Below are 15,928 nucleotides of genomic sequence, written 5' to 3'. Positions count from 1 at the left end.
GATAATCCACAGAACAAAGCCTGCAGATGATCTGCGGCTGTTCAGCTTCCAGTCCTGGCAGCTCTCGCCTCTCTGGCCAACGGGAACCTTAACCAGCCTTCTGTCTCTGGAGCTTTCCTCCCATTCGCCCCCTCCCCAGTCCTCCAAACCTCCAGGCTCTGCCCAGTTGTCTGTTCCAGACTCTGTGGGACGATTTAGGGAGCTGCTAGCCAGCAAGGATGAATGAAGGGCTCCGGCATGGCGGGATGAACTCTTTCTCCCATATTTACAACCGCTCAGACAGTCCATGACAGGTGCCTTCCCACAGGCCAACTTCTCTCAGTTAGAGGGGCATTAGGTAATGTATGAATTTCATTGAACTCAGGGATGAGGGGGAGCTGCAGCATCACTGACAGCAGCATTCATCTCATCTCTAGTTTACCCCCACTCATTGTGTCCCCTTTATTTTATCTGTAGAAAAACAGGTTTGGGCAGACATGCAACAATAACATCTAGTAAAGAGGTTGTTTGATGATGCAGCATGCTAAAACAATGACATTAATAAAATAAATAATATTTTTGGCCTCATAACAAGATCATCTGTAATGTCTTTCAGTGTCCAGTTGTAGCACCATCTGTCAGTGTTTTCGATCTAACACAGGTTGGGAAAGTTAGTTTTCAAAAGCTAGAAATCCCTGCACTTGCTGAAGTAATCGTTGAGTCATTGGTATTGAACCCTGTGAAACCCCTGCAGACCCACACTGTGGTCATTTTGTGCTATGGGGCTGTAAATATCTTACTTATTGCACCTTTAAGAGGTGAGAAATCGAACATCTGATGCCCAGCCGAGGGTGTGAATGGAGGCGGCTGTAATCCTCCCTGTGTTTATGTGTTACATATGTCTGTATGTGTGTGGGTGCATAGCATGTATGCGATTTATGTAGTAACTGACAGCTTCTTAAAGACTGCAGATATGTTTTTTCCTTTTATTATGGAAATGCCTATACTCTCCAGATAGAGAAGAGTATATATTTTTCATGGATTCACTAAAATCCTTACTGCAGCACTGGAACCACACCAGCAACAATACAATACTGTATGTCTTAAACAGAAACCAAAAAAATAAAAATAAAAACTACTGCAAAATATTTTTAAAAGGATTTCTACTCTTCACTTGTGAATGTGGATGATGACATTTAAAGAGCTATGTTGAGAAATACGAGGGTTCTGATATTCCCCAGTTATAAACCACTGGATGATTTGTAGTGTTAATATATTTGTGACACAACATCAGCCGTCTGTGGGGAGGAAAACTGCAGAAAACAGTGAAGCGGCAACATCCGAAGTGTCAAAAAGAGGAACTTTACAGGAAAGTAGCAGCACACTCACTTCTATTCTCTCAAGGTGTTTCTTCAACATCTCAATCCAAACTGCTATAAACTTAGTTTTTCAAATGGTATATAACTAAATTGGAATTTAAGCTTTTACACCTAATAACATCACATTGTGAGATGCTGATTCATCAGACACGAATATACACATTCACATTGTTTACAGCTTTTCACCCTGATTTTTTTCCCCAAAAATGCACCGATTAGTTTCCCCTTTCATCCAAAAGTTGTATTTCCTCCTGTACCAACATGTTGGTCATCACAGTTCACAGTAAACAAGGTCCTCTAGGAAAAACTAAGAGCTCAGAAGGAGAAGTGAAAAATGGAGAGAGTGTGCAAATGAGCTGTTGTTTATCTACCCGAGTCCCTTTAGGTACGAACAACATAATGGTATTTTGAAAATTTCAAATATTATGTTTTAATCAAGTTTCACCTGTTTTTTTAATTATCAAAATAAACACAAAAATGATTGTGAGGTTGTTGTTTTGTTTTTTTTTTACTACCAAAAATAAAGAGCCTTGTATACATGGTACATTGCCAATACATACGCCCTCTGTATTACTAATGAAATAATTATTTAACAACACAGCAGAACTCGACACAATGCTGTGGCATCGAGAAACATTCTTCTTGTCTGCAGAGGGAGGCAAAATTAAGATGCTTCCTGAACTGACTTTACTACAATTGGACATCACAGTGTTTTCCTCGCCACTGGGTGTATCTCAGTAAAACACTCTATATGGTAGTTAAGTATAATGGATTGGCAGTGCGATTACCATAAACAAATCAATCAATGCTCCTCTGCGATGGAGAAAACATGAGTGCCATGCTGGGAGCGGCCTCGTGTTCAAACAGTAATCCCCCATGACAGCAATGGATTGATATCCTAATACAAACACACCTCTCAGAGGAACGCTTGGCTGATTGTTGTGCATTCATAGCATCACTTTTTGTATAATAGCCATCCAATAAGCACGGGGCTCCTGGATGAAAGGCAGCTCAGAGGAAAGCATCCATTCGAGAACACATATAAATCTAACAGGTATCCATCAGCAACCCGCTTTGAATATTTTGCTGTTTGAAAGCTTCAGTGATAGTGACAGCCCTCTGTATGCATGTGGTCCGTCAATGAACTAAATCCAACAGGACGGCTCAACACTGTTAGGTAAGGGTGCTACGATCAGGATTTTTGGGGACGATCATCAATCACTGGAAGCAGTATCGGCCGATACCAATCACAGTGTCTATATGAAGCCTTCTATTTATTGTGTAGCATTATTTAACTATTCTTAACAACAGGCTTAGAGCTTAACAAATATATAGTGTTTCCCACAGAATGATAGTGTGACCGTGGGGTATATTTCTATTTCTAGTAGGTTATTTCTTATTTCACCATTTTAATTCTACTTAATTATCCACCTTATTTTAGTGTCGATACCTAATATCGGCCCATTATATCGGTGGCCGATCGATCGACGCACCCTTACTGTTAGGTGGACCCTGTGTCCACTGGGCATCATTTTCTTTAGCCAGCAATACTAGCCAGAAGAACATGTATAACTATTAGTAATCACTTTAGAGCTGCACTAATCATTTTTTTTTATATTAACAGAAAAAAGAAAAATGGACTAAGTGTAATATGAAAGGCGTTGCTCAAAATGATGAACCCTCTGAATTCTATCATTCAACTGCAGTTCCCCTCAACTCTACAGAGAATTTTAGTATATTTCAGATCATTATTTTGGTTTGGTCTGACCGCTCTAATCAGCGCCATTTTCTAGCAGCAGCAGGGAACTGTTTTCAACAAAAATCCGAGATATGCCCACTGAACAGAGAGATATTTCCCTCAGGAGTTAGTAAAGACCAAAAACAAAGTTAAAAGGAGAGTGAATATTGGACTCCACACTAATGCTAATGTTGCTCTGTCTGCTGGATGTGTAAATAGGCAACTGTTTGCTAACATGTACACCATAACAACTTTTTAATGTAATATGTCTACGTTATATAGCTTTTTGCAAAAAAAAAAAAAAGTAAGTGCACCCCTCCTTTGCTTAAAGCTGAAACACACTAAACATTTTAACAACTTTTCACAATTTTATAGTGCCCTGTTTTTGATGGTGGTCTGTTACTATAATTTATTTTTCTATGTTCTATATTCTTTGTCGCTGTTCGAGGACCTCCAGAATGTCAGCTTCTCTCGAAATAAGAAAAAAAGCATTCTAAGTAATCCAAATCCATAAAGGAATTTAATTTAATTTAAAAAGATCAAAAATATGGAGATGCAGAGTTTTCATTAAAGTGACCATATACGTTATTTGAACTTCAATGTGTTATATGGTGCCTATTTTATATCTTGGTGAGCACTTATTCACCCTAATGGGTGATTCTAAATTTACAACACTGGGATTTCAGAAAAAAATCATGCCAACTTCTCTGCACTGCAAGTAATTTACAAGTCTGTGTCCATTCATTTGACAAAAAATAGAGAACGAAAGCAGTACTGTATTTCCTTTTACCTGTCACTGACAGGATGAGACAATGACATCACTATTTATCATGCAGGCACTCTAAGTAGGACATATTAATCTGGGTGCAAGTCGTGTGTGCACTCCTATCTAAGCTGGAGACACAGTGGTTGGAGGCTGTGTCAGCAACAGCAAAGCCTTTTTTCGCAGGACACTTTACCTGCATTTGAATATGAATCTCAGCAAAATCCCAGTATAAACTATACTGACTGCTAATGATTGATTTCAGTAGCTGTTACTAGGTCAGGCAACAGGACGCTTCAAGTGTTGCTTGTCAAGGCCAGCGAATAATAAATCACGAGTCACACATTACCACATTTTGCCATTCCAAAACACAAACACTTTCCTATTTACCCACAGGGGTTCACACACTGTAACAACATTTACTTTATAAATGTTTTAATATTTATTGCTTCATGATGTAGAATCGTGCAGTTTTTGATTTGTCTGCCAAGGATTAGCTTCCCTTTTACACTTCTATTTTATTACATTATATGATTCTTTGACAAGATTTTCTAATGTAATAAAATAGAATTTTTTAAAGGGAAAGTGTTGAAAGTCCTTGGCAGGCATAAATCATTACAGATTTTTGGATTCAGCACCTGGACAAAAAAGATGTGCATGTGTTTTGCACACTGGTTTGGAGAAGGTACAGATTACATTACAAATACTGGTCTGAATTTGCCAAGATAGTCAGATGTTCAAAGCCTTGAGGAATAATTTCAGGGGTTCAGGGATTTAGAAGTAAAAGTGCTATTCATTGTCCACCTAGAAAATGTTAGGTGACTGACCGTTGGAGTTCTAAGGCTTGAATACGCACAAAACTTTCTACGTTAAATCATGAAAAGATAAGCAAAATACAAAATTCAAGATATTAGCCCAGTATTTATAAAATTAACCTGCATTAATTGATTTTTTTGGCCACTTGGGGGCAACAGAACAATCTGTGAACACAACATAGTTTTTATGGCAAATGTGTTAGCAAACAGTTTCTTATTCACAAATCCAGCAGACACAGAGCAACATTAGCATTCATTTGAAGTTGTGTTCCATCCGACAAATATACGTCTAGTATTCACTCCCCTTTTAGCTTTGTTTTGCTCTCCACTAACTGCTGAGAAAAAAAAATACTTTGCAACCAGCTGGTGAAGAAATTCAAACATTTAGCAATGTTTGGGCAGGTAGCGTACAGTGGGTTTATCTGCTGCTGCTGAAAAATCAAGAACCAAAACAATGAGCTGAAAGACACTAAAACGCTATATGAGAGGAATTGCAGTGACACCTTTCACATGGCACATTGTCATTTACAAATCATTTTTACAAATCATAAACTTTAGTGTCTGCTCACTGTTAGTGGTGCATGCAACTGACTTTTAAACTTCTGTGATTGGATTTATTATTCTGAGAGGTGTTTCTAATGAAAATTAGTACCTCGCAACTCTATAGTACATAGTAAAGGATGATCTGTCAGTCAGGCCCAAGTGCTCCTACTCACAGCAACTCACACAGATGACTGGGATGGGTCCAGTCCAGCTCAGAATGAATCACTATAAAAGTGAGTCACTGTCAAAAAAATAAGCTAAATGTTTCTTTTGCCTGATCACTCACCTGCAGTGCCAGCAGCTTCTCACTGGGCTTAATGTGTCGTTGTATCTCACATGCCACAGGCTGAATGACTTTAATACCGTCTTCATAGAACACATAGAACATGTTTCCAATGCCAAGACCTGGAAAGAAAGCAAAAACAGCCCTGTTACAGTACATTCCTAAAATAGCTTATGAGACTGCACAGTGTGAACATTTGCAACGGAAATAAGCCTACAACATTGCTATCTACTTTCAAAGCATCAAATCATTTAATCCCTATCATCACAGTTCAGTAACCCTATTACAAAAATTCAATTAACTCAGTTTAATGAATGCTATAGTGAAGCAGAAGCAGTCTAGACGTACCTTCTTCTCGCCACAAAATGTTTGCCACTGTGAGGGAGAAAAAGAGGAAAGTACAGTTGAAAATCAATGCAAGAATCAATAGGGTCCCTTTTGTGAGAGTTAACACCCAAACACTAACTCCTATTGAGGCAAAGAGGAAAGCAGACCGCATGAAAGTTTTATGGAAACTGTGTCTCTGACACCTAGTGCAACAAATAATCGATAGAGCCCTCTGCTTGGAAATAATTTGATACCAAACACTGGAAAACAGAGTGCAGTCAACAAATTACACAAGTACAAGTACTGTAAAACAGTTTATGATTTTGGGATGCTGCAACACAAGTATGCTTATGCGGAGAGACGTAAAATTAGTCTAAAGAATAAAATCCTAGACATCAGATCATCATTCATCGATATGAATTTTATGGATAAGCTGCCTTAGACACCCAAGAGTAGTCCACAGGTTTCAGGTTCAGATGATTATCATAAGTCATTAGGAGGGATTAGTGTGCTCCTTCTTCAGTGTCAAAACCAGTTTAGGCTCCAACAACAGGTAATTTCTCATTAAATTCACTTAGAGGTGACTAATGACATGAAATGTGGAATGAAAGCCACATAACACCCTGAGTGCTTTGATGGTCGACCTAAAACACAGAGCAGCTGTTGGCTTTCAAAGCAGCCACTGGGTACTCTGAGAGAAAAGATGTCATTACTTAAAATTACATGACTAAAGACTGATGTGGTAAGGAGAAAATCTCGAGCCATTATGAAGTTATTTTCCATGCAAATATCAGAGCAAATTCTGCTACTCAATCATTCTTATCCTCCAACCCACCAGCGGCACTACTATCCTCTCACACTGGCTTTTTATTTGTGACCTTCTCTCTCATTGTTCATCTGTCCCCCGGTCTTCCCTCTGCTTGCACCCCATCTTCCATTTTCAGGCATTTTCAGTCTACAAACCAATCTGCAGCCCAATTCACATCCGATTCTAATCTCGCCTCTATTGCAATGCTCATTTCCCGCAGCCTCTTGCTCGGTTGGACAGATGCAGAGAAAGAAAAGCTGGGAGACAAAGCCAACTAGACACCACTGTGCCATTAGTCAGCCTTAATCTTTCAAAAGTGCTTTGTCAAATGTTTCCTGTGCACCCTTGCATACCTTTTAGCTCATTAAAAGTTGTACAAAATGAGTGGGGTCTATAGATAGAGGGACAAGGAAGGAAGGAAGGGATAGACAAAACAAAAAGGAAAACAATACAATTTATTTGAAATGTGCCAAAAATGGAAAATGGAGAAAATGGAAAAGAGGAGTTGTGATGAGATCTTGTGTGCCCCAGTCTTTTCCAATAGCCCACAGTATTGATGCTATTCATCACTTGGCAGCAAGACTGTGGCTGTTCTGCGCATACAAGGGGCCCATACATCAACTTCATCATCCATATAACAAAACAAGCTGGCTGCCACTGTAGGCGGTGAGTTCACTCTTTCTGGCCGTAATAACTGTGTTTCCACTGGGCTCCAAACATTGGGAATGCCACGCTCACCAGCCAGCCTGGACTCTGCAGTTTGTACCCGTCAGCAAGGTTACATAAATTCAATTTGTTTACAAGTGCACGCTACTGTGACAGTGGGCCAAACAGCCTGTGGTGTTCACCATAGTGGCATGGCAGAAGACAGCGAATGCATAATATAGGTAGAGTAATTGGGTCACAGTAGATGGAAATGCAAAATGTAACTCAGAATGACTGCCTTGGGTGTGCAGGGCTTTGCTGCTGATTACCCCAGAAGTTTCTTGGAAACATTGACCCCTGCAGTAAGTTCTGCTTTAATTATAAGCAATACACAAATACTTTATTACTGACAAACTGCAAGTGTTGTGAAAAGCTGAGTGCCCGCTCCCTGCTGTAGGCAGTTACAATGAGGAAGCAGAACAGTAATAGAAAAAAAAAAATGTCTTCTTGCTTTTTATCTTCATCTGCATTGATACAAAACAAATATCCTTTCAGTGCAGTGACTGATAACATGCAGGGCAGGTACACCATATATGCATTACTGCAGCTATGCCAAAAAGATTTTAGATGCACCTGCCAACACCCACTTAGGCCTGGATTAAGATGCCTCAGGACCCCCTGCTTTCTTTGAGCCTGAAACCTGAAGATCAGCAGAAATCTGTCTTTATCAATACTGCCTTTAATTTTTCTCGCTATTGATTCTCTATAGAGAGTGAACAGCATTACATTTTTGTTTGTCTAATCAGAATCAGGTAATACTTTACTGGCTTCCTTAAAGGCCCTGAAAACCTATTTTCTTAACAAAACTGACCAGAATTTGGCAAAACTGGCCAGAGTTCTTGTTATTTCACATGTATTTTTGTCTCTGCTTTTCTCACTGGTTTGAAGTGGGTGGGGCTCAGTTGGAAAAAGGTAATGTCACACATTTCCGTCCACCAATGAGGACTGAGCAATATTTTAATCAAAATATGAGGACTGTTGTTGGGTTGTTTGCTTATGTTGCCAGGCCATTGTCAATCAAATGTGATTAAACCACACCTACACAGTCCTGGTGAAGCTGATTAGCAGAGTGTTTGAGTCTTAATACTTGGATGTTTAAACTTTAACTTTGATTGTTGGTCATTTAGTCAAATATTTAATGTGAAACCAAGTTTTCAGAGTATTTAAAGGATAAAGCTCATAATACTATATTTTTCTTATTTTGACAACTAACAATGTGCCCTCAATACTTTCCCACTTCCCTATCCTGCCTGTGGCTCTCAGCCCCAAGCCCATTGATTCTTACTGAAAGCATAAATCTTTTAAAACAGGTCACATATATAAATTTTTTTTTTTAAAGCTCAGTTATTATCTAAAACATCTGGGCTCTGTAGTTTTTAGCAAACGTTACTCAAACTGGCGTAAACAGTGTATTTGTTGGGAAATATTTTCAGCCATGGATTTCATGCACTAGTGATTGTTCATGGCTTCATGAAGATGTATGTGGGATCGACTCAAAAAACCCCAAAAACAGCTACAGTGCCCATGTTCATTGTAATGAAAGGACATGTCACCCGGTGCAACTTGATATGTTTTTCATAATTTTTGGACGACAATTGAGCTCTATAGTACAGAGGAATCAACTCCTTGTTGGTTTTGGTCTTTTCATAGGATTTGTAGATAAAAAGAAACATACATAGTATCACCTGCCTTATCCTTTAAAAATGGCTGAAAGGGATAGTAGAAAACTTTACATCCAGTGCTAAGAGTTAAGAATCATAAGGCATCGTGATACCTTCCTTTGCCTCAGCTCTAAAGCAGAGTGAGTTTTAGGGGGTTAAAGAGAAGGTCATGAAATCGTAACTCTCAGAAGGTAAGTATAATTACAGGGTATATTTTTCTTGCGTGATTTGCAAAATGTAAAAATTACAATTTATACGGTCGAGGAAAAGTCATGAAGGGTCATTTTAAACGCTGAGATATTTCATGTCTAATTCAAAGCGGCCACCAACTGATGGTGGCTTGACCTTTCTAGTGTTAAAGTGAATACTGATGAAAAAATCAGTTTCAGTGCTTCTCACTTGGCTTCTTCGCTCTGCACTACACACAGTCATAACTCACCTACTGATCAAGTCCCGCTTCTGACAGAGCAAGAACTCTTTCAGCTTTTATATTTTACCCATCCATTCTTCAGCCAACAAATTCCTGGAGATTTTTTAGCTTTTTTCCATTGCTTTTAGCAACTCTGTGCTGCATATATTCGAGGGCGCATAAAGATTGAGGGCTAACTTCAACAGCAAGTCCCCAGCAGTTATACTTAGTCAGGTAGAGTGAGGAAGCTTTCAAAATAACAGGACTGACTGCACTAGAATTAGAGCTGGAAGCCTGTGGAGGACTGAAGGCTGTATCATCTCTTTCAGAGGAAAAGTATTCAAAAGACTTAATCCTTGGAGAAAAATCCATGAGCGTTTCAAAGAAATACAAGTTACTGGCGAGAGCTCGAAACATCGAAGCATGAAAAATAAAATTCTGTGTTTGTGATAAACACAAACTGAAATGGGAGACATCGAAAGATAAACGTCTGTCTGCGCAATGAATATGAACCACCTATAGTGATGGAAAAGGAAAGTTTTCACTATTTCATCAGACCAGATTAATAATGGTTTGTAAAGTCACTTAGGGTGACTATATCTATATAACCTTTTAGTCAGTTCAGTTTTAGATACTTTGTTTAATCTAATATAAAATAAATCACTATAATTAATTATTGATTATTTTTCTTGCTTCATTCACTCTGCTCTTTATATTTTGAATCGATTACTTATTTAAAAAGTATTCAGTATTCTTATCATTAGTATTATAATTACAATCATTCTTTTACATAATGCATCATCAGAAATATTCATAAACTTTCATGTTGTAACCAGGGAATAAAGGCCTTTAAACTTTCCACTGGATTTACAATATTCATTTCACAAAGCCTTTAGCATGAAACTCAGTCGACAGGCAGTAGGCTGCTGACACTGTGGATAGCGTCACTGCCTGGTTAGAGCTCCTTGTTACTGACAGCGTGTCCAACACTGTGTGAAAGCCCACTGTGATGAGGAGGGACAACCCTGATGGAAACATGGATGCTATTTTGGCACAAGCTCGTCTTCTCTATTCAGATGATATGGAGCAGACAGCATGGCAGACCGCGTAGAATAAAACAGCTTTGTGAAGACTTTGGTGTGGAGTGGTGGTTCTTATCCGTGTGCCACCGAGGCCCCGGAGATTTCAGGGCTTTGTTCCAACCAATCACTTCACCAGCGGATTTCACTGATTAGATCTTGCTCTCTGCCTGAATCTGTGAAATCAACAGTGCTGTGCTTGATTGGAACAACAGTCTACAAACTGCCACGTCAAAAAATGGTTGAGAAACATTGTAAATGGAATAAAAGACAGTGGAGTATGCAGAAGATAGCATTGGAGAGCACAGAAAAGAGTATAGAGCAAAGACAGCATAGTCGATAAAATAGAGACAATAAAAGGTAGAAAAGGGGCAATAAAGGGGATTTATTAGGATGAAATTTCTATGATTTCTACTCTTCAAAATATATTTGTCATTTGGTGTCGTGTAAATCTTTTAGAGAAGAGAAAATCAAGCCAATAGGATGAAACGATCCCACACCGTTTTCCTTGTTTCAGGAAATTAGTCTCAGTATCTTGACACAAGACAATCAGATCTAGATTTATGAAAATTACTTGTAACTGAGTGGAGATGTTTTGCAGTGAAACATTCAGAACTCACTTTCCAGCCCACTAGAGTTTCAAGACTCTGTTCCTGCTGAGGTATGTCAAGGTCATACATTGCTTAATGTCCCTTTACAGTGAGTCATGATGCATTGAGCGAAGAAAGTAGAGTATAGGGTTAAGTAAAGAGTGCATACTAGAGTCGTGAGTAGAGACCGGAGTAGGATATGAAGCAGGAATGTACACCAACATTGTGATGGGCAGTACTGTTCTCACTCCTCGACCTGATGCTCATTACCTCATAAGTGTACATGTACTGTATATTATCTTACATATGCACCTAATTTACAAAATATGCTATAATGTAGGGTATATAACCTGAATGTTAGTTTAGTTTAACAAAACAGAGTCAAGGGTACTTATTGGCAATTAAGTAAACTGGTGGCTAAATATTTCAGTCATAATTATTTAGCTGTTGGCCAGCTGCTTCATTGAAACCAAGTTTCCAGAAGAAGCTTGTCCTTTCACTACCTCCCTCAGCCTTTTGTCTCTCTGCCTTTGTTACCTCTTTTTAGAGGGCACCATCACTGTAAGCTATGTGTATCCAATAATAAACTTTATTTATAAAGTTACATTAACCTTAGCTAACCAGTCAACTATAAGTGTTTCAGCAAATATGAGTGCCGAGATCTAATGTAATGTGGTGACGTCGTTAATTAGCAATATAAGCACTGAAAACTTGCCAAATCTCATTAAAGTCAATTATTTGCAAGGGTTCAACGGTAACTGTTACAGCACAGCGGCCACACATAAAATACCAGTGCTGCTGCCACGTTGTGTCCTCTATGCTAATTACCTTTCTAATGAGAACCAATTCAGAATGAAATGGTCATACAGTCTTACAACCGTAGTCTTGGGCAACATACAAACTAACCATACCTCGTCACCTACATAATAAGAACATAATAACTTAGAGATAATTCATGCACAGAGACAATAGGAAAGAAAGAAAGAAAGAAAGAAAGAAAGAAAAGAAAGTTATAGATGGAAAAGTGTGAAGTTTTTCCTCAACTCAGTCACTGAAAGAAATAAGTGGCACTAAAGACGTTATCCTTCTCTGAACTGGCAAACTACTTTCACAATAATACTTCTAAGAATAATTCTATGATTATTATTTCTTTATTTGGTCCAGAAGGGCAACGGGGCATCTGCTTGAGCTCTGCAGGTCCCTGATATGAGGCATAAAGTGCAGCATAATGTAGAGACAAAGTGGAGAGACTAAAGCAACAAACACTCGTTCTGAGCCTCGCAGATCCTCTGACATTGCAGAAATAATTGGCACATGGTGAAGGGCAGATATTTATGCCAGTTTAGCAGCAGACTGTCAGAGATGGATGGTGCTCTGCCTGCTGGTGACAGACTGTGTTAAAGAGATCTCAGAATAGTGACTACTCAGGTTTTCCCAAACAACGAAGCGCTTGGGTAAATTTGAGAGAAAAACAATTCACTTTAGTGCTGCGCCTGTGAAGAGAAGGTTTTGACCTTCAAGCTCCTCTGTGGTGAATTCATCTAAAGAAGATCATTCATACCTCGCTCATCAAATCATGTTTTTCAGTTCATCTCCTGCTTAATACCTTATTCAGCCCTTTGACAACTGGCTTAGTTATTCAGCTATTTCTCTTATTCGAGTGTGTGAATGAAAAGCCTAAGGCAGGTCATAAACACAATGATTTCACAGAATGAGATCATTACTTTCCAAAAAGTCAGATTTCTAACACACTTCAAAGTATAATCACAATGTGTCATTTGTATCTGTCTGTTTCAGATCAGTGGTATTAGATCAAGGGTAGTCTGGCACCACAACATGCCCACCAGCTTCTCAACTTCTGTGGGATCAGAGTATGGAACTCTTGGTTGAAAGTGTCCTTGATTCTGCTACTTAAAAAGGCAAATGCCACCTGTTTTAATAATGTGCATATCTTCCCTGAGCCTGAAGACAATTAAGTCAGAACTTGTGAACAAGACAAACAAAAGGACTAACGCTTGAAAACAAAATAGGGGGACAAAATATTTACAACTATGTTGAAAGAAGTAGTTAAAAGCTTTTTTGATCATGAGCCTGGGTTCAAGTCAGTGTTTAGGTGTTATATTAGATATGGATGATTTGGGGAGTTAGCTATGAAATGCTTAAACTTGTGTATTATGTTAGACATGATTAAGTTTAGATAGGTTTGTGTTTGGTGTGGTTAAGGTCAGATCTTCATTGATTCCATTACTTCCATCATATTTGTCCCTGTAGTCTCTCACTGAAGCCAGGATGTCAAACCAGATGCTGATCTAGAGACGGGTAATAAGTGGGCCAATGTTGTGTTTTTTCCTTGAATACTGGCCAAAAAAATCCTACCTATCCTGCATTCCTTCCAAGGGTTGGAAGTAATTAAGCACATGAATGTTGGGGGGCAGTATATTCAAACGTTAAATCAGCAGCAGATTCTGAAGAAACTACACAATCTTTTCTGCAGCGATTATAACATTAACATTATAGTATTGTAACTGCCACGAGTGTTACCATTATGTTTACATTGTGCAAAATCTGAAGTTTTCAAGGAACATTTTCAGGTGTCAGCCAGCCATTCTGCCCTTATCTGCCCCCTGCTGGATATACGTTTTAATCCACCAGGTACACACAAAGTACACACGCAAGTATATGAACAATGCCGCTTGGATATGTGTCGTAACAAGGGAGTTGTCAAAAGCCTTTGTCATAATTTTAGTCTTGTTTATTCTTTGATCAGACATTTTATCTAAATGAAATAGTCTAAAATTAGCAATACTGTTTTGCATCTGCTTATGTTAAGAGAAGTCTGACATTTTGTTAAATAAAAAATAAAAAAATTGTAGAAAAAAACAATTTTCCTAAGACTGTGGTATTGGTACTAAAACACAGGTACAGTATTGGAACTGGTATCAAAAATGATACCATCATTTATGTGAACATTTCTTGTGGCACCATTCCTTATCTTAACCTGGCTGAAGTGAGGGATGAACTCACTGTGTGTCAGTGACTTCTGCTATCAAGTAACTAACAGTCACTCTTCCTGCCATTTGCTAGCTAGTTAGCTAGTGCCAGGAGAGGGAGGGAGTTCACATGGGCCACGCTCTGTAGCTGATGAAAAGCCAGGTTTCATGTACTAGCGAGGGCTAGAGAATGCATTTTCATGTACTGTAATCAGATTTCTCCCCTACACCCAACCTTATTTTGGAAGCAGGGATTTCTTATTTTAACTTTATCAGTGATAGAAGAAGCTGCGTTGGTCCTGACCTTTATTTGTTGCTGTGTGTGTCTGTGTTGGAGCAGAGTGACAACACAGTGAGGACAGACAGACTGATAGGCAGAGCGGAGAGAATGTGTCCAGCTACACAAATAATCTAACGTTCAGCGGTGGAAACAGACTTATTTAGATTACTAGAAGCTACATTTTGTTTCAATATTAGTCGGGCTTTAGATTGAGTTGTTTTAAATACAAAGGATGAATCACTCCTCTTCCAAGTACTCAACTGTACTAGTAAAAAGCTGTTTGGAAATCTGATTACTGTATAACATGGCCAAAAAATAAATAAATAAATTGGCATTCTCCAGAGAAATCTAGCTGGGGAAATCAGGTTTCTCTAATCCCCTTTCCTGATTACAGAACAGAAACCAGATTTCTCTTTTACATGATGTTTAGAAATCACTTAAGCATGAAACAAGGTATATGGTAAAGAGACAGAAGGATGATATCCAGAATAGGTGAAGTCTGGCCAGCTTGCCTAACTTCTAATGTGTCTGGCTCTTTCAGTGAAGTTAATTCTAATATGATTTCAAGTGCACAGGCTGCGTTTGGCATTTGCTTCTCCACTGAGGTTTTACAAATGCAGGTTACCTCTGCGTCATCATGGCTAGTTGCCATTTCCAGGCAGGTAGCTCATGGAAATGAAAGACTAGTGTTGTGGCAGGAAATTGACAAAGTGATGGAGAAGATGGGAATAGCAATAGTAGTTAGGTGAACAGAAAAGGAATAATAAGAAATAAAATACTAAAAATACTACTAAAAATATGTAAGCTCTATGTACAATGGTATGATCAATATAGTATTAAATGTATAAGACCACGTGTCTAGAAACATGTCACGTGTATAGACAGTACAGTATAGTCAGGGTATCTGCACATTTTTTAAGTACAAATTTAATGACTTAAGACCTTTTTAATACCTCTAAAAGGAAAAAATAATACCATTACTGTGGCAAAATATATTGACAAACTAGACTACAGTATACACCGTTAGAGTTTTAACTGAATATTCAGTGCACATTAGCTAACATAACTACCTTTTCATTAACGAAAATAAAGCTGTATGGCGGTAGTCTGATGAATGGTAGCTGAAGGTTTTGCCAGAGCGGCAGTATTCAGATCCTTTAATGAAGTAAAAGTACTAATGCCACACTGTAAAAATACTACACTACAAGTAAAAGTCCTGCATTCAAAACCTTACTTAAGTATGTTAGTATTATCTGCTAAATGTACTTAAAGTATAAAAAGTAAAAGTACTCATTGTGCAGTAAAATGTTCCCTGTCAGTGGTTTCCTATTATATCTGATGTTTCTGGATTAATGTTACTGCTGCATTAATATGTATGTTGCATTTTTCTGCTGTAGATGTTTAAGGTTGTGCTAATTTTAACTACTTTTTCAAATTACAACTTTTATCAAATTTAAAGCCTCTCCTCCTACAATTCTAGACATTTTAAGACATTTGTAGACCTTGAATATAACAAACAAAAAAGACGTTTTAAGACTTTTTAAGGATCAGCGGGGACCCTGGGTATCGTACAGTCCAT

At 38.4% G+C, this 15,928-nt stretch overlaps 1 protein-coding gene and 1 long non-coding RNA gene across 6 annotated transcripts in view; one reads left to right on the top strand and one right to left on the bottom strand.

Annotated features, from left to right (window-relative positions):
- Positions 1-15,928, bottom strand: part of fstl5 (follistatin-like 5) — a 183,655-nt gene that overhangs the window by 22,684 nt on the left and 145,043 nt on the right. For all 3 annotated transcript variants that reach the window (XM_044206146.1, XM_044206147.1, XM_044206148.1), the window contains 2 exons: positions 5,849-5,875; positions 5,504-5,622 (listed from right to left, as the gene is read on the bottom strand). In XM_044206146.1, coding sequence (XP_044062081.1) covers positions 5,504-5,622; positions 5,849-5,875 — 146 coding nt within the window. The remainder of the gene's footprint in view (positions 1-5,503; positions 5,623-5,848; positions 5,876-15,928) is intronic.
- Positions 1-15,928, top strand: part of LOC122880732 — a 157,229-nt gene that overhangs the window by 132,486 nt on the left and 8,815 nt on the right. For 2 of the 3 annotated variants that reach the window (XR_006379019.1, XR_006379020.1), the window contains one exon: positions 2-1,781. The exons of the other annotated variant lie outside the window; for it this stretch is intronic. This is a non-coding gene — a long non-coding RNA (uncharacterized LOC122880732). Of the gene's footprint in view, position 1; positions 1,782-15,928 lie in introns of those variants that run through there. 3 annotated transcript variants of the gene reach the window in all.

The sequence above is a fragment of the Siniperca chuatsi genome, linkage group LG8, assembly GCF_020085105.1.
Source record: "Siniperca chuatsi isolate FFG_IHB_CAS linkage group LG8, ASM2008510v1, whole genome shotgun sequence".
Taxonomy (NCBI): domain Eukaryota; kingdom Metazoa; phylum Chordata; class Actinopteri; order Centrarchiformes; family Sinipercidae; genus Siniperca; species Siniperca chuatsi.
This window is presented reverse-complemented; position numbering and strand designations above follow the sequence as displayed.